This window comes from Doryrhamphus excisus, chromosome 12 (assembly GCF_030265055.1).
Source record: "Doryrhamphus excisus isolate RoL2022-K1 chromosome 12, RoL_Dexc_1.0, whole genome shotgun sequence".
NCBI lineage: Eukaryota > Metazoa > Chordata > Actinopteri > Syngnathiformes > Syngnathidae > Doryrhamphus > Doryrhamphus excisus.
The window spans coordinates 20,313,278-20,341,191 of NC_080477.1; the positions used below are offsets into that span (position 1 = coordinate 20,313,278).

A 27,914-nucleotide genomic window follows, 5' to 3' on the forward strand; every position below is an offset into this window, starting at 1 on the left:
TTGTTCACTTCCTACTTTCCTAATATAATTTAAGTTATTATTTTTTTAACAAATATTTTTTTTAATTTTAATTTTAATTTTAATTTTAAATTTAATTTTAATTTTAATTTTAATTTTAATTTTAATTTTAATTTTAATTTTAATTTTAATTTTAATTTTAATTTTAATTTTAATTTTAATTTTAATTTTAATTTTAATTTTTGTCACATACTTTTACAATCAGTAACTGTTACATCTGTTCACTTCCTGCTTTCCTAATATAATTTAAGTTTTTTAATTTTAATTTTAATTTTAATTTTAATTTTAATTTTAATTTTAATTTTAATTTTATCATTAAAATATTTATTCATTATTTTTCATTATTATATTATTTTAGCTGTTTGAAGATGAACTATATCAGCAAGTTGAAGTATTTGTGATTTTAGAAATAAGGAGTTAGTATGTTCTCTGTAGGCGCCATTATGAATTATCCTTACTGACCTTTTTTTGCAGTACATTTAGCGAGTGAAGATTGCTTTTATAGTTATTATCCCATATTTCCACACAATAAGTAAGATATGGTAGAATCAGAGAGCAATAAAGAGTGCGGAGTGATTTCTGATTGAGAACAAATTTTGCTTTGTTCAATATTGAAATATTTCTGGCCACCTTATGTTGTATATTTGAGATTTCTAGCTCATATTTTCATCTATTGTGATCCCCAGAAATTTATTTTCCTTCACTCTTTCAATGTCCTCACAAACAAAAAGTCAACAATATTTTAAACCTTTATTTTAGCATGCAGAAATAAAAGCTTATTGCAGTGTTTATGTAGTGTTTACTGTGTGAATGGAACTGCAGGAGTCTGTTACAAAATGAGCCCGTTTATTGTCCGATGCTGTGGGTACAAACACCTCCGACTGAGCTTCTTCGGCTTTCCAGATCAGTTTATCCACCCTCTTTATGTCCTTCAACCTGATATAACCTTTCTGATGTTCCATTTCTGGTTCTATGGTTATCAACACACTTTTCTATTCTCTTAACTATAGAGGGGAGTTGCTTTTATGAATGAAATCTAAATTATAAGCCAAGTTTAACGGCGCAGCGCAGCTCAATAGAGAAAATGTTACAACCTCACTAAATTATTAAAACAGTCCGAAAATCTCAATTTCACCTCAGGGCTTTTTACAACCCGCACAATTTACGAGCGTCTCTAAAAGACTCCCGAGTTAGATTAGAAACTCTCCAAAAAAGCCTCATGTGACCGCGGCTGGGAGGTGTCCCGAGGCGTTCAGTTATTAGACAGTAGTCCATGTTTCCTCTTATCTTTATTTTGCAGGAGAACCCTAGTGAAGAAGACGCTGCCGTCGTTGACAAGATCATGTCGTCCCGTGTCGTCAAGAAGGAGGTAATGGTTTAGAGCAGGGGTCTCAAACACGCGGCCCCACGGGCCAAATGCAGCCCGCAGGACACTAGTTTGAGGCCCGCCTTGATATGAAAGTTTAATGTTAGTGCGGCCCGCGCAAGTTTGATATGGATGCTGTATGGTATCATGTACCCAGAAAAAATTATTACGTTTGATTAATGTTCATGTTAAAGGTTAAATAATTGTTAATAGTTATCCTCCCTATCCGTGTGGAAGTGGTAAGTTTTTGGCTATTAAAGGAAATAACTTGAAGGCTACCGTTTAGGTTGCTAGCTCTCTAGTTTGCGAGTTAGCATGTGTCTCAAGACTCTGCAGTTGCGCAATATGTTGTAAATAAAAAAAGTCTAAATATAAATATGAATTCTGTCATGTCTACAGGGCTCTAATAATGCTTTGTTCATTTTATTCTGAAAAAAATAATTTGTCTACCCACCAACTATATGTGGTTTCTTAAGTTTTTATTATTTACAGTTTTATTATTATTATTATTATTATTATTATTATTATTATTATTATTATTATTATTATTATTATTATTATTATTATTATTATTATTATTATTATTATTATTATTATATTCATTTATTACTGATTGATTGATTTTCTTTATTCTTGATTTGTTTATTTATTTTTCGTCTTATTTTGTGCAGAAAAATTAAAAGTAAGATATTTGAGAACAGTTGAATTTTTAATAAATTTTTTAATAAAGGCGTTTTTTTTTTTTTTGAAAACCTGATGTGGCCCAGTCTCGCCCAGACCTTAGCTCCAGTGGCCCCCCTATGTAAATTGAATTTGAGACCCCTGGTTTAGAGCAATGGCTCTCACTTATTTTCTCAAAAATGTTTTAATACCCGCCCCTTGTTTTGAGATACTATTGAGAAACTAGTATCTATTTATTTATTTGTACTGTGCAACCAGGTAAATACAACTAAATGCAGAAGCGTATTCAGGAGTCAAATTGCATGTTGAGTACAGCAAATGTGTACATGTTGGCAGCCCGTACCCAGCACTGCTTTATAGTAACATGTTAAATGTATATTATTTTGGTCAATTGTTGTTTTGCCTCTGTGTTTATGTTTATTTTTATTTTTTTTATTTCTATCCTGGTCCAGATCTCTCCAGGATTGGTGGTGGAAGTGGAGGAATTTTTTGTCAAATACAAAAACTAGTAAGTCCTTTTCTGCTTGTTTATGCTTGGCATGCATTGTCATGTGACTTGTTTACGGGTAATCCGTTTCACGTATGGTCACTTATCCACGGGAGAGAAGCGTATATCCAATTTATTCCTTCTAAAAATATCAAAAGAGAGAAACTCGTAAAATAATGTTAAATTACAAAAAAGAACAGGGTTCCTATTATGGAGAATGTTTTCAGGCCATAAAGTATTTAAGATGCAGGAAATAGATATCGGTTTTAATAGTTGGCTTGTCAGATGATGAAATAAAATATAAATGAATCATGCTGATTTATGCCATTGGTGTTCAAAGTGTCGCCCGGGGGCCCGCAAAATAAAACCTCACAGTATTGCTATATTTTCATTTGCACATGCAAATGAACATGCAAACTCCACACAGAGATGTGCCGAGGGTGTTGTGATTAATCATGATTAATTAATTGTAAAAACCCTGATTAATCTGATTTAACTTTGTATCTACTTTTGTATATGTACATATGTGCATTTTTTACTCCAGATGGCGAGTAGGTACTCCAGTTGATTCTCCATCTTTGTCTCCCTCTTGTGATGCCATTGGTGTCCAAAGTGCCGCCCGGGGCCTGCAAAATAAAACCTCACAGTATTGCTATATTTTCATTTGCACATGCAAATGAACATGCAAACTCCACACAGAGATGTGCCGAGGGTGTTGTGATTAATCATGATTAATTAATCGTAAAACCCTGATTAATCTGATTTAACTTTGTATCTGCTTTTGTATATGTACATATGTGCATTTTTACTTCAGATGGCGAGTAGGTACTCCAGTTGATTCTCCATCTTTTGTCTCCCTCTTGTGATGCCATTGGTGTCCAAAGTGTCGCCCGGGGGCCCGCAAAATAAAACCTCACAGTATTGCTATATTTTCATTGGCACATGCAAATGAACATGCAAACTCCACACAGAGATGTGCCGAGGGTGTTGTGATTAATCATGATTAATTAATTGAAAAAAAAAACCTGATTAATCTGATTTAACTTTGTATCTACTTTTGTATATGTACATATGTGCATTTTTTACTCCAGATGGCGAGTAGGTACTCCAGTTGATTCTCCATCTTTGTCTCCCTCTTGTGATGCCATTGGTGTCCAAAGTGCCGCCCGGGGCCTGCAAAATAAAACCTCACAGTATTGCTATATTTTCATTTGCACATGCAAATGAACATGCAAACTCCACACAGAGATGTGCCGAGGGTGTTGTGATTAATCATGATTAATTAATCGTAAAACCCTGATTAATCTGATTTAACTTTGTATCTGCTTTTGTATATGTACATATGTGCATTTTTACTTCAGATGGCGAGTAGGTACTCCAGTTGATTCTCCATCTTTTGTCTCCCTCTTGTGATGCCATTGGTGTCCAAAGTGTCGCCCGGGGGCCCGCAAAATAAAACCTCACAGTATTGCTATATTTTCATTGGCACATGCAAATGAACATGCAAACTCCACACAGAGATGTGCCGAGGGTGTTGTGATTAATCATGATTAATTAATTGAAAAAAAAAACCTGATTAATCTGATTTAACTTTGTATCTACTTTTGTATATGTACATATGTGCATTTTTTACTCCAGATGGCGAGTAGGTACTCCAGTTGATTCTCCATCTTTGTCTCCCTCTTGTGATGCCATTGGTGTCCAAAGTGCCGCCCGGGGCCCGCAAAATAAAACCTCACAGTATTGCTATATTTTCATTTGCACATGCAAATGAACATGCAAACTCCACACAGAGATGTGCCGAGGGTGTTGTGATTAATCATGATTAATTAATCGTAAAACCCTGATTAATCTGATTTAACTTTGTATCTGCTTTTGTATATGTACATATGTGCATTTTTACTTCAGATGGCGAGTAGGTACTCCAGTTGATTCTCCATCTTTTGTCTCCCTCTTGTGATGCCATTGGTGTCCAAAGTGTCGCCCGGGGGCCCGCAAAATAAAACCTCACAGTATTGCTATATTTTCATTGGCACATGCAAATGAACATGCAAACTCCACACAGAGATGTGCCGAGGGTGTTGTGATTAATCATGATTAATTAATTGAAAAAAAACCTGATTAATCTGATTTAACTTTGTATCTACTTTTGTATATGTACATATGTGCATTTTTTACTCCAGATGGCGAGTAGGTACTCCAGTTGATTCTCCATCTTTGTCTCCCTCTTGTCATGCCATTGGTGTCCAAAGTGTCGCCCGGGGGCCGCAAAATAAAACCTCACAGTATTGCTATATTTTCATTTGCACATGCAAATGAACATGCAAACTCCACACAGAGATGGCCGAGGGTGTTGTGATTAATCATGATTAATTAATTGTAAAAACCCTGATTAATCTGATTTAACTTTGTATCTACTTTTGTGTATGTACATATGTGCATTTTTTACTCCAGATGGCGAGTAGGTACTCCTGTTGATTCTCCATCTTTGTCTCCCTCTTGTGATGCCATTGGTGTCCAAAGTGCCGCCCGGGGGACGCAAAATAAAACCTTGCAGTATTGCTATATTTTCATTTTTGTTCACTCTTGTTAAAGGATATACTTGTGTAAAAATGCCAAAAAAGAACTTTTGAAGCATATTTTGGTTTTGGTCCAGTGTCTTACTAAATAGAGACTTGGTGATATTTAGAACTGGGGGGGGGGGGTTGATCACACCTGCTAATTGCAGGATGTATTCTCACAAGGTTTCTTTTCAGGCTCTCTCACGTTCCTTTCACTCACTATTTCACTCACTGTTTTGTGCAGCTCCTACCTCCACTGTGAGTGGGCCGCAGAGGAGCAGCTGGAGAAGGACAAGAGGATCCAGCAGAAGATCAAACGCTTCAAGATGAAACAGGCACAGAGGGCGCTCTTCTTCGCCGACGTAAGACGCCGTGTGTGTGTGTGTGTGTGTGGCTGACATTTGTGACGAGTGTGTGTGTGTGTTGCCTACATGCTTATTATGCATATAAGGCATTTGTGTGGATGTTGTGAGCACGCTTATTTAGATGTGTGGGTAGGCACGTGTGTGTGTGTGTGTGTGTGTGTGTGTGTGTGTGTAAACAATATAAAAAACACAGCGTGGATATTCTTATCACTCGCTTTATAACTCTTAAGTCCATGTACAATTTTCTACATTTAAGTATGCCAGAAAAATACACTGAAAATGAGTACATTTACCTTTTAAGTCTATGAAGTCAACCCCTCATTGCTCATAATAACATGCGTACACCCTGGACTGGTCGGCAGCCAATCACAGGGCACATATAGACAAACAACCATTCACACTCACATTCATACCTATGGACAATTTGGAGTCGCTAATTAACCTAGCATGTTTTTTAGAATCCCGTGGGGGTGCTGGAGCCTATCCCAGTTGTCTTCGGGCAAGAGAGGCGGGGTACACGCTGGACTGGTGGCCAGCCAATCACAGGGCACATATAGACAAACAACCATTCACACTCACATTCATACCTATGGACAATTTGGAGTCGCTAATTAACCTAGCATGTTTTTTAGAATCCCGTGGGGGTGCTGGAGCCTATCCCAGCTGTCTTCGGGTGAGAGAGGCGGGGTCACTGGTCACCATCCGATCTACAGAGCACATTTAGACAAACAACCATTCACATACTGGCGGCACGGTGGTCGAGTGGTTAGCGCGCAGACCTCACAGCTCGGAGACCAGGGTTCAATTCCACCCCGATTTTCTCCGGGTACTCCGGTTTCCTCCCACATTCCAAAAACATGCTAGGTTAATTAGCGACTCCAAATTGTCCATAGGTATGAATATGAGTGTGAATGGTTGTTTGCCTATATGTGCCCTGTGATTGGCTGGCCACCAGTCCAGGGTGTACCCCGCCTCGCTCGTCCCCGAAGAAAACACGGGGAGAACATGCAAACTCCACACAGAGATGGCCGAGGGTGTTGTGATTAATCATGATTAATTCATTGTAAAAACCGTGATTAATCTGATTTAACTTTGTATCTACTTTTGTATGTTTTTGTGTGTCTTTATGTACATATATTTATGTACATATAAATACAATATAATGTGTGTGTACTGTGTGTCTACAAGAGTATATGTGTATATACTATATGTGCATTTTTTACTCCAGATGGCAAGTCGGTACTCCAGTTGATTCTCCATCTTTGTCTCCCTCTTGTGATTCCTAGATGGAAGAAGAGCCCTTCAACCCAGACTACGTGGAGGTGGACCGAGTGCTGGAGGTGTCTTATTGTGAGGATAAAGACACGGGGGAGGTACAAATGAATATTTTTTTTTTTCTACGCGGTAATCATATCTGTTAGGTGCGAGTTTTCTCCTCACAGTTTAGTTGCGTATCGTCTCCACTCGAGTGCAGCCTTTGTACCTGACAAGTGCCCAAGGCCAAGCTAATGGGCTTGCCGGCGGTCCCTTTTGTAAACGCTCTTAAAGCGGCGCCGTCTTTTCCAGTCCTCATTCTCCGTCTGCCCCCGTGCGTTCCTGTCTCGGCAGGAGGTGGTGTACTATCTGGTGAAGTGGTGCTCGCTGCCGTACGAGGACAGCACCTGGGAGCTGAAGGACGACGTGGATCAGAGCAAGATAGAAGAGTTTGAGCAGCTGCAGGCAGCCAAGCCCGACTCGCGCAGGGTGGTAAGTGGAGATGTTGGCGCCATGCGGCTGTATTCATCTCTTTTTTAATTTATTTTAGTTAACCTATATATATGTATATGTGGTGGAGTTTAATTTCTGTGTTTACCAATAGTTTTTCTTAAAATGCACTATAAACATTATTTTCAATTTTCAGATACTTTTCTGTTCCTGTTTTATTTCATTTTTATTCTTCAATATTCTATATTGATATTACTTATATGACTATTATGTCATTGTATGGTCATATCACCTCGTACTTTGGTATGTGACAAAAATTAAAAAATAATAAAAATAAAAAAAAAAAAAAAAACCTTAAACATAACGTCCCTGCTGTTATCATTTAGGGCAGGGGTGGGCAAGCTAAGGCCCGGGGGGCCACATGCGGCCCACCAAGAGTTTCAATCCGGCCCACCAGTTGCTTTCGAAGTATTTAAACTTTTAAACATACCAACTGGCAACATGACTTGCAAGTCGGATGTCTTATTTAGTAAAAAAATAAAAAAATAAAAAAAAAATAAATAACTTAGATTATATTAGGAAAGCAGGAAGTGAACAAATGTAACAGTTACTGATTGTAAAAGTACGTGACAAAAAATAAAAATTAAAATGATTTTTTTAAAATTATTAAATTAAAAAATAAACTTAAAAAAACAAAAAACTTAAATTATAATATGAAAGCAGGAAGTGAACAAATGTAACAGTTACTGGTTGTAAAAGTACTAGATGGAGGAGTAGGATTTAATAAGCTTTAAAATAAAAAAAAAATAGAAAACGTAAATTATATTAGGAAAGCAGGAAGTGAACAAATGTTACAGTTACTGATTGTAAATTTACGTGACAAAAAAATTAAAATTAATTTTTTTTAAATTATTAAATTAAAAAAATTAAGTTAAAAAAAAAAAAACTTAAATTATAATAGGAAAGCAGGAAGTGAACAAATGTAACAGTTCCTGATTGTAAAAGTACCAGATGGAGGGGTAGGATTTAATAAGCTTTGCTTCTTCCTACTCCTTTTGGACATGTGGAAATGGGAACTGATTATGGGATACACTCAATTGTAATCTGATGCATGTTCAAATGAAATAAAACCATTACCATTACCATTACCATTACCATTATAGGAGCGTCCCCCAGCCAACCTGTGGAAGAAGAGGGAGCAGTCGCGACAATACCGGAACGACAACAGCCTCAGGGACTACCAGCTGGAGGGCGTCAACTGGCTCCTTTTCAACTGGTACAACAGGTCAGTTTCGGGATGATGTGGAGTGCATGAGAAAGTGGACAAAAAATTGTTAGCTTGGTAATTTATTAGCAAGAATATGGCACAACACATCAGAAACAGAACCAATATTGTAGTAGTGTTAATTGACAAACCGTTGGGTCGACATTGTGAAGCGTGTGCGGAGGTAGATAAAACTACAGGAAACTGTGGTTAATTGAATGATCAGCTTGCCTTACTTCCTGTGTGATCCCACGCGGTGAGATCCATCAGCAATGCAAAGCTGCTTAAGAGGCCAGTGAGAATAGCGGCGTGTTCCCCCCCCCTCCCCAACCCTCTGGACGGCGCTTAAGTGCCCCACTGGAAGAGAGCGGAGGAGTCTTGATTACGTAGCTCATCTCTTGATGCTCTCTGCTCTCTTCAGTCTTTTAATATCCTTTTTTTTTTTTTTTTTCCTTTGCCGCTGCATCGTTATTTTTATCTCCCGATCTGTTTTATGATGTGCTTGAAACCACCCACCCTTTCAAAACATCACGAACAAAACTCCCTTTGGTTTCCCTTGTCATCCTCAGGCGAAACTGCATCCTGGCGGACGAGATGGGCCTGGGAAAGACTATCCAGTCCATCACCTTCCTGGAGGAGATTCACCGCGTGGGCATCAAGGCGCCGTTCCTCATCATCGCACCGCTTTCCACCATCGCCAACTGGGAGCGGGAATTCCGCACCTGGACACACCTGAACGTTATTGTGTACCACGGGAGCATGGTCAGCAGGCAGATGCTGCAGCAGTACGAGATGTACTTCAGGGACGCGCAGGTAAACACTGCTAGGGTGCAGAATAGATGTGTAAGAAAATATCGTATATACTGTATCGATATTAAAAAGTATGATATCGATATTTTTAGACATTTATTATAGACTATATAAGGCAGGGGTCTCAAACTCAATTTACTTGGGGGCCACTGGAGCTAGGGTCTGGGTGAGACTGGGCCGCATCAGGTTTTCCAAAAAAAAACAACAAAAAAAACGCATTTATTAAAAACAGAAAAATAGAAAAAATATACAAACTTTTTCAGTGCTTTCTCAAATATCTTAATTTTTATTTTTCTGCACAAAATAAGATGAAAAATAAATAAACACATCAAGAATAAAGAAAATCAATCAGTACTAAATAAATATAATAATAATAATAATAAAACGGCAAATAATAAAAACTTAAGAAACCACATATAGTTGGTGGGTAGACAAATTATTTTTTTTCAGATTAAAATGAACATAGCATTATTAGAGCCCTGTAGACATGACAAAACACGACTATAGTCACATTTATACTCTTTTTATTTACAACATATTGCGCAACTGCAGGGTCTTGAGACACATGCTAACTCGCAAACTAGAGAGCTAGCGACCTAAACTGTAGCCTCCAATTTATTTCCTTTTAACTTAAAAAAGCTAAAAAAATACCACTTCCACACGGATAGGGAGGATAACTATTAACAGTTATTTAACCTTTAACATGAACATTAATCAAACGTAATAATTTTTTCTGGGTACATGATACCATACAGCATCCATATCAAACATTAAACTTTCATATCAAGGCGGGGGGCCTCAAACTAGTGTCCTGCGGGCCACATTTGGTCCTTTTAGCTTTATTTATCCAAATGCTACGCTTAGGAAAGTTTGTGATACAGCATAACATAATGTTTTAATGGAATAAAAATGTGTTTAGTAAGTGCATATTTCTGGTGTAATTCAGTTTTTCCAGGAAATAACGAAAAAAGGAAAAACAAAAAATCATCGTGATATATCGTTTCTTGAAACGTATCGCCAGATTGTTGCCAATACACACCCCTAGTGCAGAAGAGTACGCATTACCAGGAAATTTTAACAGTAGTTCATAGTGATACTTCTATGAAAATGCGTCCCTCAGAACAATTTAGTTGAATTAATTTAGTTGAATTAATTTAGTTGCACTAATCCAACATTTAGTGGGCTGCTCAGTTTTTTTTTTAATGCGATTTCAGGTGGTTTAGTGGCTGTTAGCATGTTATGTTCATATGTTCATAAAAGGCGAGGTTTAGAGGAGCGGAACCAAACCCGCCACCTCGCAGTCTCCCCGCGGCAGCAGCACCGTGATGTCACGGCGTCCTCTGAGCGGAACGCTCGCTGTCAGCGCGTCTCAGGCTCTTCTGAGGCTCGTCTGGTTGTAGGAGGAGGAGGAGGAGGAGGAGGAGGACGCTGTATAACTGAGTGGCCCCGAGAGGCCCGTTGTCAAGGCGATGGTTACAAATGCAGAGGCGGAGTGAGTCGACGCTTCCCCGTCGCACGCTGACAGATAAACAATCCAGTGGGAGACGGCGGTTGAGTCTCACCAGTGACTTTGCTCTTGTTTTACAATATTTCATAATGTTTTTTTGTTTTTTTTCTGTTATTATTTTTAAAGGGCCGCGTCATTCGAGGCGCCTACAAGTTCCAGGCGATCATCACTACATTCGAGATGATTCTGGGCGGCTGCCCCGAACTCAACGCCATCGAGTGGCGCTGCGTCATCATCGACGAGGCCCACCGCCTCAAGAACAAGAACTGCAAGTTGCTGGAGGGCTTTAAACTCATGAGCCTTGTAAGTCCGAGTGTCGCTTATGTTCTTGATCGATTACATTTCAACGTTTTTTTTAAACGCTGTTTGAATCCCTAAACAATAGAGAACACTGCTGCCGTTATAAAACTTTTAACTGTCCAGGGAAGTTGCTTGTTAAAATCCCTGACTGCCATAAAAGCATCAAAATGTCACCACTGTATTAAATTAAATAAATCAAATAAAATCAAATAAAATTTAATTTAATTTAATTTAATTTAATTTAATGTAATTTAATTTAATTTAATTTAATTTAATTTAATTTAATTTAATTTAATTTAATTTAATTTAATTTTTAATTTAATGAAATTAAACTAAACTAAACTAAAATAAAGAAAAAACACTCTTAAAAGACCCCTGAGCGACGTGATACCATCATCTAGTCATGTTTTATAAGTACTCCGGTTTCCTCCCACATTCCAAAAACATGCTAGGTTAATTAGCCACTCCAAATTGTCCATAGGTATGAATGTGAGTGTGAATGGTTGTTTGTCTATATGTGCTCTGTGATTGGCTGGCCACCAGTCCAGGGTGTACCCCGCCTCTCGCCCGAAGACAGCTGGGATAGGCTCCAGCACCCCCCCACGACCCTCGTGAGGAAAAGCGGTAGAAAATGAATGAAGGATTAATCACCGTTGGCAACTGCACTATGTCTTAATGAATGAATGAATGAATGCCAATAAAACAAAGAAAAAGCAAAATGCACATAATGATGATAATGGCTGTTCAACTTCCAAGTTTGGTTGAATCCAAAATGGCATATATTTTTAATGTGACATTTTAACATTCTTAAAGGGGAACTATTATGCTTTTTTGATGCTTTTTTGATGCTTTTTTATGCTTTTTTATGCTTTTTTATGCTTTTTATGGTTTTTTATGCTTTTTTATGCTTTTATATGCTTTTATTATGCTTTTCTGACCTCTAAATATTGGTACCATGTTGTGTTGTCATGTTAAATAATGCCAAAGTGTAAGATAATGAGGTTTAGACATTCGGAAGTGAAAGAAGTTTTGGATGGCTCTGCACATTAACGTTGAGTTGAACTGACGTTAATGTGATTCAGACTGTAGATATTTTATATTTCTATATTTGAGCTGTGCATAAGTGTAGTGAGTAGTTCAACTTCCTAAAGTGGATGCAAATTAGTCAGCCGCCGCCCAGTAGTGCACCCCAGTTTGTGTCCCGAATTGTGCTAGCATGAATAAGCCCGTGCTTATTTTTATTGGCTTTTCTCCATTCTTCAGGAGCACAAGGTCCTGCTGACGGGCACCCCTCTCCAGAACACCGTGGAGGAACTCTTCAGCCTGCTTCACTTCCTGGAGCCAGCGCGCTTCCCCTCGGAAAACACCTTCATGCAGGAGTTTGGAGACCTCAAAACTGAAGAGCAGGTGAACCCACACCCTTGAACACCCTCGTAACAAACCTTAGAATTGAAAAACTTATCCAACCGTGATTACAGAGCACCAGGTGTCAATAGCCCCCCCCCAAAGAAAACGACTCCATATTTCCTCAGTACAGCTTATTAAGACGCACTCATTTTACTCCTGCAAGGCATGAAGTTTGTAATTAGCGCTCTTAATTTAATATTGATTTAGGCGTAATGTTACACTAGTCTCTGACTCTGAAGCCTCTCTGATGATTTCATCAGTGCTGCACTGCATCAATAAGACACGGCGTGTGCTGTAAAATGGTGAAAATGAGGTCTACATAGGTGGAAGCATCATGACGCTGATGTAAATCATAATAATAATAAAGATATATTTAATTTGGAAGTGCGTTTCTAAAAACCAATGGATATGATACAGACAAAACAACAAAGCATAAAAACAACATAAACAAGTGATGGATGATGGACCTCATTCATATATATTATGTATGATAAAAATGTAAACTACTTGAATTAAAGCCACTTATAACCCATACAGGTCCACTAAAATGAAACTAATGAATTTTAAATTTTAATATTTTTTGATTATTTTTATATTTTATTATTTTTATATTGTATTATTTTATTATTGTATTGTATTATTTTATTATTGTATTATTTTATTTTATATAATATTATTTTTTTTATATTTTATTATTTTATTTTATTATTAAATTTAAAATGTAAAATTTTAAAATTTGAATTCATTAGTTTCATTTTAGTGGACCTGTATGGGTTATTATTATAATTTTAAATTTTACATTTTACATTTTAAATTTAATAATAAAATAAAATAATAAAAAATAATATATAAAATAAAATAATACAATAATACAATATAAAAATAATCAAAAAATATTAAAATATTAAAATATAAACATATACAAATATAAACATATACAAATATAAACATATAAAAATATAAAACGAAACAATAAAACAATAAAACATAAAAATAATAAAATAATAAAATATAAAAATGATAAAATGATAAAAATAATAATACAATTAAATAATAATACAATAAAATAATAAAACATTAAATAAAATAAATGCATCAATAAGACACAGCGTGTTCTGTAAAATGGTGTAAATGAGGTCTACATAGGTGGAACCAACAAGTGAAGCTGCGCTAATGGCTTTGCCTGCAATTGTTTGGAAAGTGTGGGAGAAAGAAAAAAAAAAAAACTACTAGCCTCAAGTTGAGATGTTCTCGTGAGCAGACGCAGCACTTAACATTTACAGCTGCTGTGTATTTTTCCGCCCTCCAAGCTTGTGGTTTTGTTTGAGCTCCACGCAATAACACATCCCAGCTCTCAGGATAATAACCTCTTTTTATTGTCGCTTTGTTTAAAACTTTCACTATCTAAATTGTCTTTTTTTTATGGGCTAACAGGTGCAGAAGCTCCAGGGCATCCTGAAGCCGATGATGCTGCGGCGTTTGAAGGAGGACGTGGAGAAGAAGTTGGCGCCCAAGGAGGAAACCATCATCGAGGTGGAGCTCACCAACATCCAGAAGAAGTACTACCGCGCCATCCTGGAGAAGAACTTCTCTTTCCTGGCCAAAGGCGCCGGCCAGTCCAACATGCCCAACCTGGTCAACACCATGATGGAGCTGAGGAAGTGCTGCAACCACCCCTACCTCATCAAAGGTAACGGCTTCCTGTGTGTGCGCTTGCATCACTAAGTGGTTGTCTTAACAGATCCTTGCATCACAGCGTGTGATTTGTTTGCGTGTTCAATGACACCATTAGAGGGATTATTGCTGCATCTGCTTGAAGAGCACCTAAAAAGGAGACATGAGCAGAGCAGTGATGTCTGAAGGTTATGTTGATACCGCTGCTACGCCGCATTTTGTTTTAATAAATAGATACAAATTATACACTCCCTTGACAATAGCGCAGTGTTTAATGATAACTTTTAATTGACGCTGATGTAAAGATAATTTAATAACATTTAGTTTCTTTGTAGTTTGCACTGGTGTGGACCTGTAGCAATAATAATAATAAAGATATATTTCATTTGTAAGTGCTTTTCTAAAGACCCATGGACATGATACAGACAAAACAACAAAGCATAAAAACAACATAAACAAATGATGGATGATGGACCTCATTCATATATATTATGTATGTATGTTATGTAATGTAAACTACCTGAATTAAAGCCACTTATAACCCATACAGGTCCACTAAAATGAAACTAATACAAAACACAATGTCGTAATGTATAAGCCTTCCTAAGTTGACTTAAAATTTTAATTTTAATTTTAATTTTAATTTTAATTTTAATTTTAATTTTAATTTTAATTTTAATTTTAATTTTAATTTTAATTTTAATTTTAATTTTAATTTTAATTTTAATTTTAATTTTAATTTTAATTTTAATTTTAAAGTCAACTTAGGAAGGCTTATACGTTACTACATTGTGTTTTGTATTAAAATTTAAATTTAGATTCGTAGTACTGCATAAGCCTTCCTAAGTCAACAAATAATTTTAATTTTAATTTTAATTTTAAGTCAACTTAGGAAGGCTTATACGTTACTACATTGTGTTTTGTATTAAATAATAATAATAAATAATAATAAATTTAGATTCGTAGTACTGCATATGCCTTCCTAAGTCAACTAAAAATTTTAATTTTAATTTTAATTTTAATTTTAATTTTAATTTTAATTTTAATTTTAATTTTAATTTTAATTTTAATTTTAATTTTAATTTTAATTTTAATTTTAATTAAAAATGAAATAATGAAATAGTATAACAACATGATAAAAGAGAATATTTTTTTTAATTAAAAAAAATTAAAAATAAAAACTTAAATTATATTAGGAAAGCAGGAAGTGAACAAATGTAACACTTACTGATTGTAAAAGTACCAGATGGAGGGGTAGGATTTAATAAGCTTTGCTTCTTCCTACTCCTTTTGGACATGTGGAACTGGGAACTGATTATGGGATGCACTCAATTGTAATCTGATGCATGTTCAAATGAAATAAAACCATTATCAAAATCAAACAAATTCATGCAAAATAATAATAACAATAATTTTAAGAATGTTAATTTTAATCTGCACATGTCAATTGAAAAATAAACAAATGAATAAAAAAAGAAACTAATAATAATGTGAGTTATAACTTGTAAATTTGGAAGTTAGACACAATTTAAAACAAAACAAAAAAACAATTGTTGAATAGTCTAAACAAAATTCAACAAATCTGAAGAAAAAAATTCAAAAAAATTCAATTTTCATAATTTCAAAAAATTTCAATTTTCATAATTTCAAAAAATTTCAATTTTCATAATTTCAAAAAATGTCATTCCATATCTCTGAATTTCGAATTTTGTTTTCACAAATTTTAGGGGCAGAAGAGAAGATCTTGGAGGACTTCAGGGAGGTTTACAGCCCGGCTGCCTTGGACTTCCACTTACAAGCCATGGTGCAGTCCGCCGGGAAGCTCGTCCTCATCGACAAACTACTGCCGAAGATGAAGGCCGGCGGCCACAAGGTGCTCATCTTCTCCCAAATGGTGCGGTGCCTTGACATCTTGGAAGACTACCTCATTCAGAGAAGGTAACTGCTCGACTCGCTGCACTTATTTGCCCGAATATAAGACGACGCTCAATATTAGCCAATTAAAAATACGTGTTAAAATACAAGATAATTTTTGTCCTGTAATAATAAATTTAAAATAATTAATTAAATAATTATATAATAAATTATAATAAATAATTAAAATTAATTTTTTCAACGCAAATTTTGTCTTATATTCAGGTTTTGTCTTATATTTGGGTCATATACAGAATGTGACTGCTCTGTCTTGGCAGGTACTTGTACGAGCGGATAGATGGTCGCGTCCGAGGGAACCTGCGTCAGGCGGCCATCGACCGCTTCAGCAAACCCGACTCAGACCGCTTTGTTTTCCTCCTGTGCACACGAGCCGGCGGCCTGGGCATCAACCTCACGGCGGCCGACACCTGTATCATCTTTGACTCGGACTGGAACCCTCAGAACGACCTGCAGGTAGAACACAAACAGAAAAGACATGAAATCCAAAAACCCGGTAAGCAGTACTGATTTTAATACGGAACTCGACAGGCGCAGGCACGTTGCCACCGGATTGGTCAGAACAAAGCGGTGAAGGTGTATCGACTGATTACCAGGAACTCCTACGAGCGGGAGATGTTTGATCGCGCCAGCCTCAAGCTGGGTTTGGACAAAGCCGTGTTGCAGAGCATGAGCGGCAGAGATAACAGTCTGGGAGGAGGCACCGGCGGAGGGGTGAGTGCTGGAAATGGAATTGGAATTGGGGGGTTAATAATTTTAATTTTAATTTTAATTTTAATTTTAATTTTAATTTTAATTTTAATTTTAATTTTAATTTTAATTTTAATTTTAATTTTAATTTTAATTTTAATTTAAAAAATGAAATAATATAATAAAATGAAATAAAATAAAATAATTTTTAATTTTAAAAAAAGGTGGACAAAAGTGGAACAGAATCTAAACCAGGGGTCTCAAACTCAATTTACTTGGGGGGCCACTGGAGCTAGGGTCTGTGTGAGACTGGGCCACAGCCAAAAAAAAAAAAACGCATTTATTAAAAACAATTTTTAAAAAAAAACTTCGCTTAGGTTCCAATTTTCTACAATAAAAGCTACGATAAAATATTCCACTGTTCTCAAATATCTTACTTTTTATTTTTCTACACAAAATAAGATGAAAAATAAATAAACAAATCAAGAATAAAGAAAATCAGTAATAAATAAATAATTATAATAATAATAATAATAATAATAATAAAACGGCAAATAATAAAAACTTAAGAAACCACATATAGTTGGTGGGTAGAATTATTTTTTTCAGATTAAAATGAACAAAGCATTATTAGAGCCCTGTAGACATGACAAAACACGACTATAGTCACATTTATACTCTTTTTATTTACAACATATTGCGCAACTGCAGGGTCTTGAGACACATGCTAACTCGCAAACTAGAGAGCTAGCGACCTAAACGGTAGCCTTCAAGTTATTTCCTTTAAACTTAAATAGCCAAAAACTTACCACTTCCACACGGATAGGGAGGATAACTAGTAACAGTTATTTAACCTTTAACATGAAGATGTCAATCAAACGTAATAATTTTTTCTGGGTACATGATACCATACAGCATCCATATCAAACTTGCGCGGGCCGCACTAACATTAAACTTTCATATCAAGGCAGGGGGCCTCAAACTAGTGTCCTGCGGGCCACATTTGGCCCGCGAGCCGTGTGTTTGAGACCCCTGAACGGAAAAAATGGCAATACGGAGTTATTCCAACAGGTGAAAGAAAATCTCAAGGAAGTCGGTATCACGTGATGTTGATGTTTACGTTTTACTGGGCATGCCCCATTGACTATTCTGGTTGATTATAGCGGCGCATGTAAACACGCGATTGGAATATTCCTTTCCATGTATACCATTGCTTTCGGAAAGGTCATTCGGAAAGATTCAGTTCGGAAAGAGGAAAAACTCCTCATGTAAACGTGGCTAAAGTCCTTGAGCAAGACCTCCAATCCCCCAAGGCAAGTCATTGCCATCTGCTGCCAGGATTTAATCATCCTTCCTCCTTCCCAGGCCATCCAGCAACAGCTGTCCAAAAAGGAAATCGAGGATCTGCTGCGACGTGGGGCCTACGGCGCCATCATGGATGAAGAGGATGAAGGTGCCAAGTTCTGTGAGGAGGACATCGACCAGATCCTCCAACGCAGGACCAAGACTATCACCATTGAGTCCGAGGGGCGGGGGTCCACCTTTGCCAAGGTAATATAAGAACCGGGTTGATATATATATAGTATCCCATATTCCTAAAATAGCACCTTTATTTTTTATGCTTGATCACAATTGCATTAAATTGGAATACAGCTTGTTGAGTTTATCGGACATTATCTTCTTCCAGGCCAGTTTTGTGGCGTCCGGAAACCGCACAGACATCTCTCTGGATGACCCCAACTTCTGGGACAAGTGGGCCAAAAAGGCAGACGTCGATATGGATATGGTGAACGGCAGAGTAAGGGGTTTTCTACCATATTCGTAAAGCGATTAGGTTCTCTTAAGAAAGTGCGGGGTAGTGTTTGTCAAAGTGTGGTTGTGGGGCACGAGTGGTCCACTCCCGCGAATACGAAACCTCGACCAGAGCAGAGATTCGTGCATGGGAAAGAAACCCCTCTAAGAAATAAACCTGTAATAAACCTCTAAAATAAACCTCTAATTCTCATTTTAATTCTCATTTTAATTCTCATTTTAATTCTCATTTTAATTCTCATTTCAATTATTTTAATTTTTATTATTTTAATTTTAATTTTTATTCCAATTTTAATAATTATATTTTTAATCATTTTAATTTTAATTTTCAATCAGTAACTGTTACATTTGTTCACGTCCTGCTTTTCTAATATAATTTACGTTTTTATTTGTAATTGTTAATTTTTTTTAATTTGTAATTTTTAAAATTTGTAATTTTTAAAATTTGTAATGTAAATTTGTAATCCAAAATCCAAAAAATAAAATAATTTTAATTTTAATTTTAATTTTAATTTTAATTTTAATTTTAATTTTAATTTTAATTTTAATTTTAATTTTAATTTTAATTTTAATTTTAATTTTAATTTTAATTTTAATTTTTTTGATGATAGGCTCGCAAAATTATTTTTTTAATAACTTCTAAATACAAATGTAAATATATTATTATTATTTTATTATAAGCGAATGTCAACATTCTGAACTCCTGTTTCCATGTTAGTGTCATATATATATAGTGAAAATATTTGCATGTTGACATTTAGTGTTTGTATTATTTAGTCCAAAATCCCAAAAAATAAAATAATAATAAAAATAATAATTTTAATTTTAATTTTAATTTTAATTTTAATTTTAATTTTAATTTTAATTTTAATTTTAATTTTAATTTTAATTTTAATTTTAATTTTAATTTTAATTTTAATTTTAATTTTAATTTTATATAATAATAATAATAACTTAGTTAGTCTCTGACCTTTCTAATGATTTCATCTATACCCCCTCCAGAACAAAAAGCAATGGTATCATCCATAAATAATACCAGCTTTAAGTCTTTCGTAACTTTGGAGATATCATTGATGAACAGTTTTGGCCCCAGTATTGACCCCTGGGGAACTCCGCACGTAAATACCGTAGTAGTGATTTAATGTCATGTCCCCAATTATGTTGAAATTTATAGTAATTTTCCAAAAAAACGTTGAGAGCCACACCGTGAAGAATCTTTCTCTTGTGTTTTTAGAACAGCCTGGTCATCGACACCCCGCGTGTCAGGAAGCAGACGAGGCCCTTCAGCTCCACCAAGGACGAGCTGGCGGAGCTGTCGGAGGGCGACAGCGACAGCGACGACTCCAAACCCAAACTCAGGCGAACCCACGAGCGTCCCAACAGCTACGGTCGCACCGAATGTTTCCGAGTGGAGAAGAATCTGCTCGTATACGGGTGCGGTCATTAAACCGCGTCGACGCCATCAATACGCCACAGCGGCATCGTGTCAATTTAATTCAAATATAAAACGTGTCGTCACCCAGGTGGGGGCGATGGAAGGACATCCTAAACCACGGGCGCTTTAAGAAGCAGCTGACGGACTGGGATGTGGAGTCCATCTGCAGGGCGCTCCTGGCCTACTGTCTGGTGCATTACCGTGGCGATGACAAGATCAAAAGCTTCATGTGGGACTTGATCGCACCCACAGAAGACGGACGCACCAAGGAGCTGCAGAATCACTTGGGTATAAAAAGCTGAATTTCCTTATCCTCACGATGGTAGTAGAGGCGGGGTACACCCTGGACTGGTGGCCAGCCAATCACAGGGCACATATAGACAAACAACCATTCACACTCACATTCATACCTATGGACAATTTGGAGTCGCTAATTAACCTAGCATGTTTTTGGAATGTGGGAGGAAACCGGAGTACCCGGAGAAAACCCACGCATGCACGGGGAGAACATGTAAACTCCACACAGAGATACCCGAGGGTGGAATTGAACTCGGGTCTCCTAGCTGAGGTCTGTGTGCTAAGCACTCATCCGCCGTGCAGCCCCCTGATTATTATTATTATTACTATTATCATTATTCTTCTTCTGATTATTACTACTACTACTAGTAGTAGGGTCTACTACTACTCTACTATTACTACTACTATTTAGTAGTACTAGTAGTAGGTTCTACTACTCTTAGTAGTAGTAGTAGTAGGCTAGTATTAGCCTGCTTATTGACTTGCTTATTAGCCTGCTTTTGCCCTGTTATATGAAATTTGTCAGAGATTTATTTTTTGAAAAATCAAATAAATTAAAAAAATCAATAAAAAATATCAAATTATTTATTTATTATTATATATTTATTTATTTATTTACTTAAAAACACTTTAAGGGGGCTAAAGTCCCCCTAAAATAAAATGAATCTAAATAAAATAAAATATAAAAATATATAAAATAAATAACATTTTTGTAAAAATAAAATCATTTTAATTAAATCAATTAAAATTCAATTCAATTAATTTTTTTAAAAATCTATAAAAAATATCAAATTATTTATTTGCTTGAGAACATTTTAAGGGGGCTAAAGTCCCCCTAAAATAAAATAAATATAAATAATATATTAAAAAATATAAAATAAATATATTTTTGTAAAAATAAAATAAAAATATAAAAAATATATAAAATAAATAATTGTTTTGTAAAAATAAAATAAATTAAAAAAATCAAAAAAAAATTGTAAAATCTATAAAAAAATATCAAATTATTTATTTATTTATTTACTTGAGAACATTTTAAGGGGGCTAAAATCCCCCTAAAATAGGCCTAATGACGCCACTGATAACCATACAGAAGACCGTTTATGAGTGTTTGTCCTCTGCCGCTTAGGTCTCTCTGCCCCGGTTCCTCGGGGCAGGAAGGGAAAGAAGATGAAGACCCAGTCCAGCTCCTTTGACATTCACAAGGCCGAGTGGTTACGGAAGCACAATCCTGAGCACATGCTCCAGGACGACGGTTACAAGAAGCACCTCAAACACCACTGCAACAAGTAAGTTCATGTTGTTGTGTTGCCCCTCCACCCCCCCACCCCCACCCCCACCCCCAGCTTACACTGGCCATTGTTTGACCCAAGCTCATGATGCACCAGTCATAAGTTGCATAGATGCCAGGGGGAATAATATCATGCATTTCTTATCTTTATAATTCTGCATTATGCAGCTGTAGTTTTGGTTGTACGGGTGTACTGTTTACACGGCTGATTCTCATACTAGGAAATATCACAGACCTCCTAATTTTTTGTTTTTGTCCTGACTCGACGTCTTTGAGAATAAAAAACGTGCCGTCCTCGTCACAATGCCACATTTCAGCTCCAGCAGCGATGAGGCATCGAACGATGCACCGCTTCTGACTCTTCCTGCTGATTCATTAACAGACGCGGATCACAACGGGGCGGCGCTTGAGTGATAGAAATCTTAATGAGACTTCAGGCCGGCTAATGGCCACCATGGATCACTCTTGATCGCTGACAGAGGAGAGGAAAGACTGCCGGGGCGGATGCCGCTGTTGACGGAGACAAAAGCCAAATAGATGGCTGCCTTCCTGTTCAGTGGCGTGCTCGTGCCCACGGATTGCTGCGTTTTCCGTGGAAAGTTCCCCTTTGTGCGGCGTAGTCCAGTAGTGCTGAAAGCAGGGATTGTCTGATACGTGACACGCAGAGCCAACGGGGACACAGTTTGCTGACGCTTGCGTTTTCGAGGGCGCTAACCCGCCTTCTTTCCAGAGCACCTATTGCAGGAATAGAAAGCATTTATCACACTTCATTTCCTGCTTGTTGTCACGCCACTTCCTTCTCTTATGATGGCTTCTGGATGAATTGTTTGTCTATGAACGCATCCTTGAGGGATTCCTCGCATGCCAACCGCGTCACGCAACCGCTCGCTCTTTAACAAGTGTGTGACAGCGCAGAGATTGTTGGCAGTAGTGTGTGTTTGTGTGTGTTTGTGTGTGTTTGTGTGTGTTTGTGTGTGTGTGATTCACGCCGCACGTACTCACACAGAACCAGGAAGGAGAGTGACGAAGGGACGTGCTGACAGGTGGATTGGGAGTCAAGGTGTTGTGGAGCGTTACAGCAGCTGCTCCAGTCACACAGAAGTGTGGCGGCCGGAGGGGCGGAGCCTATTCACCACACTCTGGCCCCTTCTTGGGAATAGCGTGGAAGATTTTGGACTAAATAATACAAACACTAAATGTCAACATGCTAATATTTTCACTATATATATATGACACTAACATGGAAACAGGAGTTCAGAACGTTGACATTCGCTTATAATAAAATACTATAATATATTTACATTTGTGTTTAGAAATTATTAAAAAATAATTTTGTGAGCCTATCATATTAAAATTAAAATTATTAAAATCAAAATCAAAATTAAAATTATTAAAATTAAAATTAAAATTATTAAAATCAAAATTAAAATTATTTTATTTTGGGGATTTTGGACTAAATAATACAAACACAAAATGTCAACATGCAAATATTTTCACTATATATATATGACAACATGGAACATGGAAACAGGAGTTCAGAACGTTGACATTCGCTTATACTAACATAATAATAATATAATACATTTACATTTATGTTTAGAAGTTATTAAAAAAATAATTTTGTGAGCCTATCATCAAAAAATTAAAATTAAAATAATTAAAATTAAAATTGAAATTTAAATTAAAATAACAATTAAAATAATTAAAATTAAAATAATTAAAATTAAAATAATTAAAATAATTAAAATCAAAATAATTAAAATAATTAAAATTAATATTAATGAGCCTATCATCTAGTGAAATGTCTAATATCAGCATTTTATATTGAATACAGAGTACCGCCATTGGCATTCAAACAGCCAAGTGGAGGCGTGCGTGACTGGCATATGCCAACTTTTTTTTTTTTTTTTTCCCAGTGGTAGTGATAGTCGACGCCATTTGTGGTCTGCCTAGCAACAAGTGGCAGGAAAAATGAAAGCCAGGAAGCTCACGTCCGAGTCCAAAAACACAGAGGTCAAGGTCACAGCATCACACCAAAAACACTTTCTACCACGTTCATCCTCCATTTTAAGTCGATACGACGACTCGGCTGATTGAACATCAGGTCCAAAGTGCTCGAATTTACGTTAAAGACGTCACCCAATAAGATAAAAGTCATATGTTTCTCCCATCAAAAAAAAACACCACAGTATTTCTCCATTGAGGATTATGGTGGCTTTGTGTTCAACTCGGCCGTGTGTGCGTGTTCAATGCTCACTCAGGCAGTTGTGCTTGGTCAGGGTTTTTTTTTTTTTTAACGCGTTGGTGGGTTTTGTGTGTGCAGGGTCCTGCTACGGGTCAGAATGCTGTACTACCTGAAACAAGAGGTGATAGGAGGCGAGGCCCAGAAGGTTCTCAACAACGTGGACTCCAGGTGAGTGCGCCACTTTAGCTTTATGCTGCAGCTTGGCGAAGATGTGACGGTATCCTCATCAACACGTTTAGTTCGATGCCATTACATGCGTGGCAGCATCAGCAATACAAATGATGCGATGATAACGGTCCTCGTCGTTTGTAATTTTTACTGTTATTATCATTACTGTTACAATTGTGAGTATTCCAAGACTTGCATGAATAAATGCATATTTAAACAGCTTCAAAAGTGGGTAAAAGTATGTTGTTTTCGCACCTGTTGTGGGGGTGAAAAAAACTCACTGGACAAATCCACCAGAAAGCTAAAGAGCTCCACCCGCTGGTGAAAGATATTACTGCATTAGAACGGATCCATAATAACAGTGTGATGGGACTACAAGTATTTTTTTTTTTTTTTACAAAATATTGCATTTAGTCAATCCCACCTCCTTCTCCAATGCAGGCAGCGTACAATTACTCCTAGCTTTTAATCATATATCACACAGTTTTGACTTCCCGCCCCCCCTTTCGTCCTCCTCCAGTGAATTAAAGATCTGGGTGCCAGAACCGGACCACTCCGAGCTGCCAGCTTTGTGGTGGGACGCTGTCTCTGACAAGTGTCTGCTACTGGGGGTCTTCAAGCATGGTCAGTGACACTTTCATAAAGGGTTTTATTGTATTTTTATTTTTTTTATGTATACAGTATCATCTTTCCTCATGGCAGACTGTAGAAACTGCCAGGGATCTATTAGGGTATTAGGTATTTATTATGGGGAAGGTCTGTATTTGTACAATGTGTATTTATTTAAAAATAATTGAAATAATAATTGAGTGTTATTAAATATATATATTTAATATTTATTTCAATTCAGTATTTGGATATTTATATATATATATTTTCTATATATTTTTTGTCATTTTATGGGAAAGGTCTGTATTTGTACAATGTGTATTTATTTAAAAATAATTTAAATAATAATTGAGTGTTATTAAATATATACATATATACTAAATATTTATTTCAATTCAGTATTTGGATATTTTTTATATGTATATTTGATATGTTTTTTTGTCATTTTATGGGAAAGGTCTGTATTTGTACAATGTGTATTTATTTAAAAATAATAATATAGTAATTATATATTATAATATAATATATATATTTAATATTTATTTCAATTAAGTATTTGGGTATTTTTATGTATATATATTTTTATTTTATTTTCATTTTTTTTGTCATTTTAATTAATGCTGCATTTCTCATATTATATATTACCACCCAGTAGGTGTATGAGTTTATCACATCAAGCCATTTTTGTTGATTTTAACACAAATTAATCCATATATGTTTGTCCAAAATGTCTAAACAACAATGCCACAACATAAACAACACAGAAAAATTGTTGTTTCATAAGAAAATAACCTTTTTTTCTACATTTGCAACTGAACTGGCGTGTGTACACACAGTACACACATAATACCCCTTCAATGCGTAACCTTTAATGTATATGTAAAGTATATTTTGTCATCCGATATTATTTTATGGCCTCCATAGTGACGCTGTGGAGGCCATTATGTTCATTTGTTATGCTTTCATTGTGTAACTATCATTTGTACTTCCAGGTTATGAAAAGTACAACACCATCCGAGCGGATCCCGCGTTGTGCTTCCTAGACCGAGTCGGTCGACCGGACGAGAAAGCCATCGCCGCCGAGCAGAGAGGCAACGATTTCATGGACGGGTGGGTAACCAAACACCAAACAAATTAAAAAAAAAAAACATGTCTAGTTATCAAGCGTTAAATATTTTTCTGTGTGTGTTTGCAGGGATGTGGATGATCCCGAGTACAAGCCTGCTCCGGCGCTGCTGAAGGATGATATGGAGGTAATGTCACACCCCCACCTAAAAGGTCACGTTGTCTCTTTTGAAAAGGCCGATCAATAATCAGACTGACAGAGACCAACACCTTTCCTTCTTAGCATTGATGCACGTCTGCTCATGTTACTCATTCTTGCTGAGGCATCCTTCATTCTGGAAAGGAGGGGTCTCATACTCAATTTACCTGGGGGCCACTGGAGCTAGGGTCTGGGTTTTCCAAAAAAAAAACAAAAAAAACGAATTTATTAAAAACAGAAAAATATATAAACTTTTTCAGTGCTTTGGTTCTGATTTTCTACAATAAAATATATCTTAATTTTTATTTTTCTGCACAAAATAAGATGAAAAGTAAACAAATCAAGAATAAACAAAATCAATCAATCAGTAATAAATAAATATAATAATAATAATAAAACGGCAAATAATAAAAACTTAAGAAACCACATATAGTTGGTGGGTAGACAAATTATTTTTTTTCATATTAAAATTAACCAAAGCATTATTAGAGCCCTGTAGACATGACAAAATACTCTTTTTATTTACAACATATTGCACAACTGCAGGGTCTTGAGACACATGCTAACTCGCAAACTAGAGAGCTAGCGACCTAAACGGCAGCCTTCAAGTTATTTCCTTTCAACTTAAATAGCGAAAAAACTTACCACTTCCACACGGATAGGGAGGATAACTATTAACAGTTATTTAACCTTTAACATGAACATTAATCAAACGTAATAATTTTTTCTGGGTACATGATACCATACAGCATCCATATCAAACTTGCGCGGGGGGCGGGGGCCTCAAAGTAGTGTCCTGCGGGCCACATTTGGCCCGCGGGCCGCATGTTTGAGACCCCTGCTGTAAAGTAACAGCCTTTTTTTTACCCTTGCAGGATGACGCCTCCTCTCCCGGAGACTTGGTCGTCACTGACAACGCCGGAGGTGAGTGTTAGTCACACGTAATCCTGCCGCTGAATCATCAGGATGATGTCCGCAAGTCGGAAATGTCCACAGACGTTAATTAGCACTCAAGTTTGCAATTTTTTTTTTTTTCCTCTTCCCTCCAGATGCGGCTCCGGAAGCGGAGAGCGCCTACTGGCCCTCATCGTCTGTGCTCACCGCTCGGCTGAGGCGCCTGATCACGGCCTCGCAGCGCTACACCAAGAGCCGGCAGATCCTGCAGATCCACCAGGTACAGTCTCAGTCGCTGCAGCAGGTCTCCATGATGTCGGCGCCGCTCTGCCCGCTGCTGCCGCCGGCGCTCGTCGAACCCCTCAACCCCAAGATGGCGGCCAAGATTGAACGACAGCAAAGGTAAGAAATTAGAAACACCTTTCATACTGTAGACTGCAAAAATATGATTGTTTTCAATAGGGATCGACCGATGTGTTTTTTTGAGCCAGTGCCGATTTTTTCCCATCACCCGATTTTGCTTGGCCCAATATTTGTGGCCGATACTGCTTTTGCTCCCTCAATTTACATGAAAAAATGACAATGATAACAAATATTAATTCATTTTCTACTGCTTTTTCCTCACGAGGGTCGCAAGGGGTGCTGGAGCCTATCCCAGCTCTCTTTTGGGCGAGAGGCGGGGTACACCCTGGACTGGTGGCCAGCCAATCACAGGGCACATATAGACAAACAACCATTCACACTCACATTCATACCTATGGACAATTTGGAGTTGCTAATTAACCTAGCATGTTTTTGGAATGTGGGAGGAAACCGGAGTACCCGGAGAAAACATGTAAACTCCACACAGAGATGGGATTGAACTCGGGTCTCCGAGCTGTGAAATCTGCACACAAACCACTCGTCCGCCGTGCAGGCCGAAATTTTAATTAATTAATTCATTCATTTTCTACCGCTCATCCTTATAGGAGGGTCGCGGGGGTGCTGGAGCCTATCCCAGCTCATCCAATACTTCTCTACAAGAGAGGAGAAATATGATCTTAAAATAAAATAAAATAAATAAATAAATAAATAAATAAATAAATAAATAAATAAATAAATAAATAAATAAATAAAAATAATAAAAATAATAA

At 36.6% G+C, this 27,914-nt stretch overlaps 1 protein-coding gene across 9 annotated transcripts in view; it reads left to right on the top strand.

Annotated features, from left to right (window-relative positions):
• Positions 1-27,914, top strand: part of chd9 (chromodomain helicase DNA binding protein 9) — a 94,969-nt gene that overhangs the window by 55,702 nt on the left and 11,353 nt on the right. For all 9 annotated transcript variants that reach the window (XM_058089449.1, XM_058089450.1, XM_058089452.1 and 6 more), the window contains 24 exons: positions 1,319-1,387; positions 2,518-2,573; positions 5,358-5,475; positions 6,765-6,851; positions 7,087-7,224; positions 8,346-8,467; positions 9,016-9,259; positions 10,890-11,066; positions 12,327-12,470; positions 13,905-14,160; positions 15,872-16,082; positions 16,337-16,532; positions 16,608-16,790; positions 18,132-18,317; positions 18,454-18,564; positions 19,813-20,012; positions 20,102-20,301; positions 21,440-21,599; positions 23,925-24,014; positions 24,535-24,638; positions 25,616-25,733; positions 25,819-25,876; positions 26,763-26,811; positions 26,937-27,183. In XM_058089449.1, the coding sequence (XP_057945432.1) occupies positions 1,319-1,387; positions 2,518-2,573; positions 5,358-5,475; positions 6,765-6,851; positions 7,087-7,224; positions 8,346-8,467; positions 9,016-9,259; positions 10,890-11,066; positions 12,327-12,470; positions 13,905-14,160; positions 15,872-16,082; positions 16,337-16,532; positions 16,608-16,790; positions 18,132-18,317; positions 18,454-18,564; positions 19,813-20,012; positions 20,102-20,301; positions 21,440-21,599; positions 23,925-24,014; positions 24,535-24,638; positions 25,616-25,733; positions 25,819-25,876; positions 26,763-26,811; positions 26,937-27,183 (3,524 nt within the window). The remainder of the gene's footprint in view (positions 1-1,318; positions 1,388-2,517; positions 2,574-5,357; positions 5,476-6,764; positions 6,852-7,086; positions 7,225-8,345; positions 8,468-9,015; positions 9,260-10,889; positions 11,067-12,326; positions 12,471-13,904; positions 14,161-15,871; positions 16,083-16,336; positions 16,533-16,607; positions 16,791-18,131; positions 18,318-18,453; positions 18,565-19,812; positions 20,013-20,101; positions 20,302-21,439; positions 21,600-23,924; positions 24,015-24,534; positions 24,639-25,615; positions 25,734-25,818; positions 25,877-26,762; positions 26,812-26,936; positions 27,184-27,914) is intronic.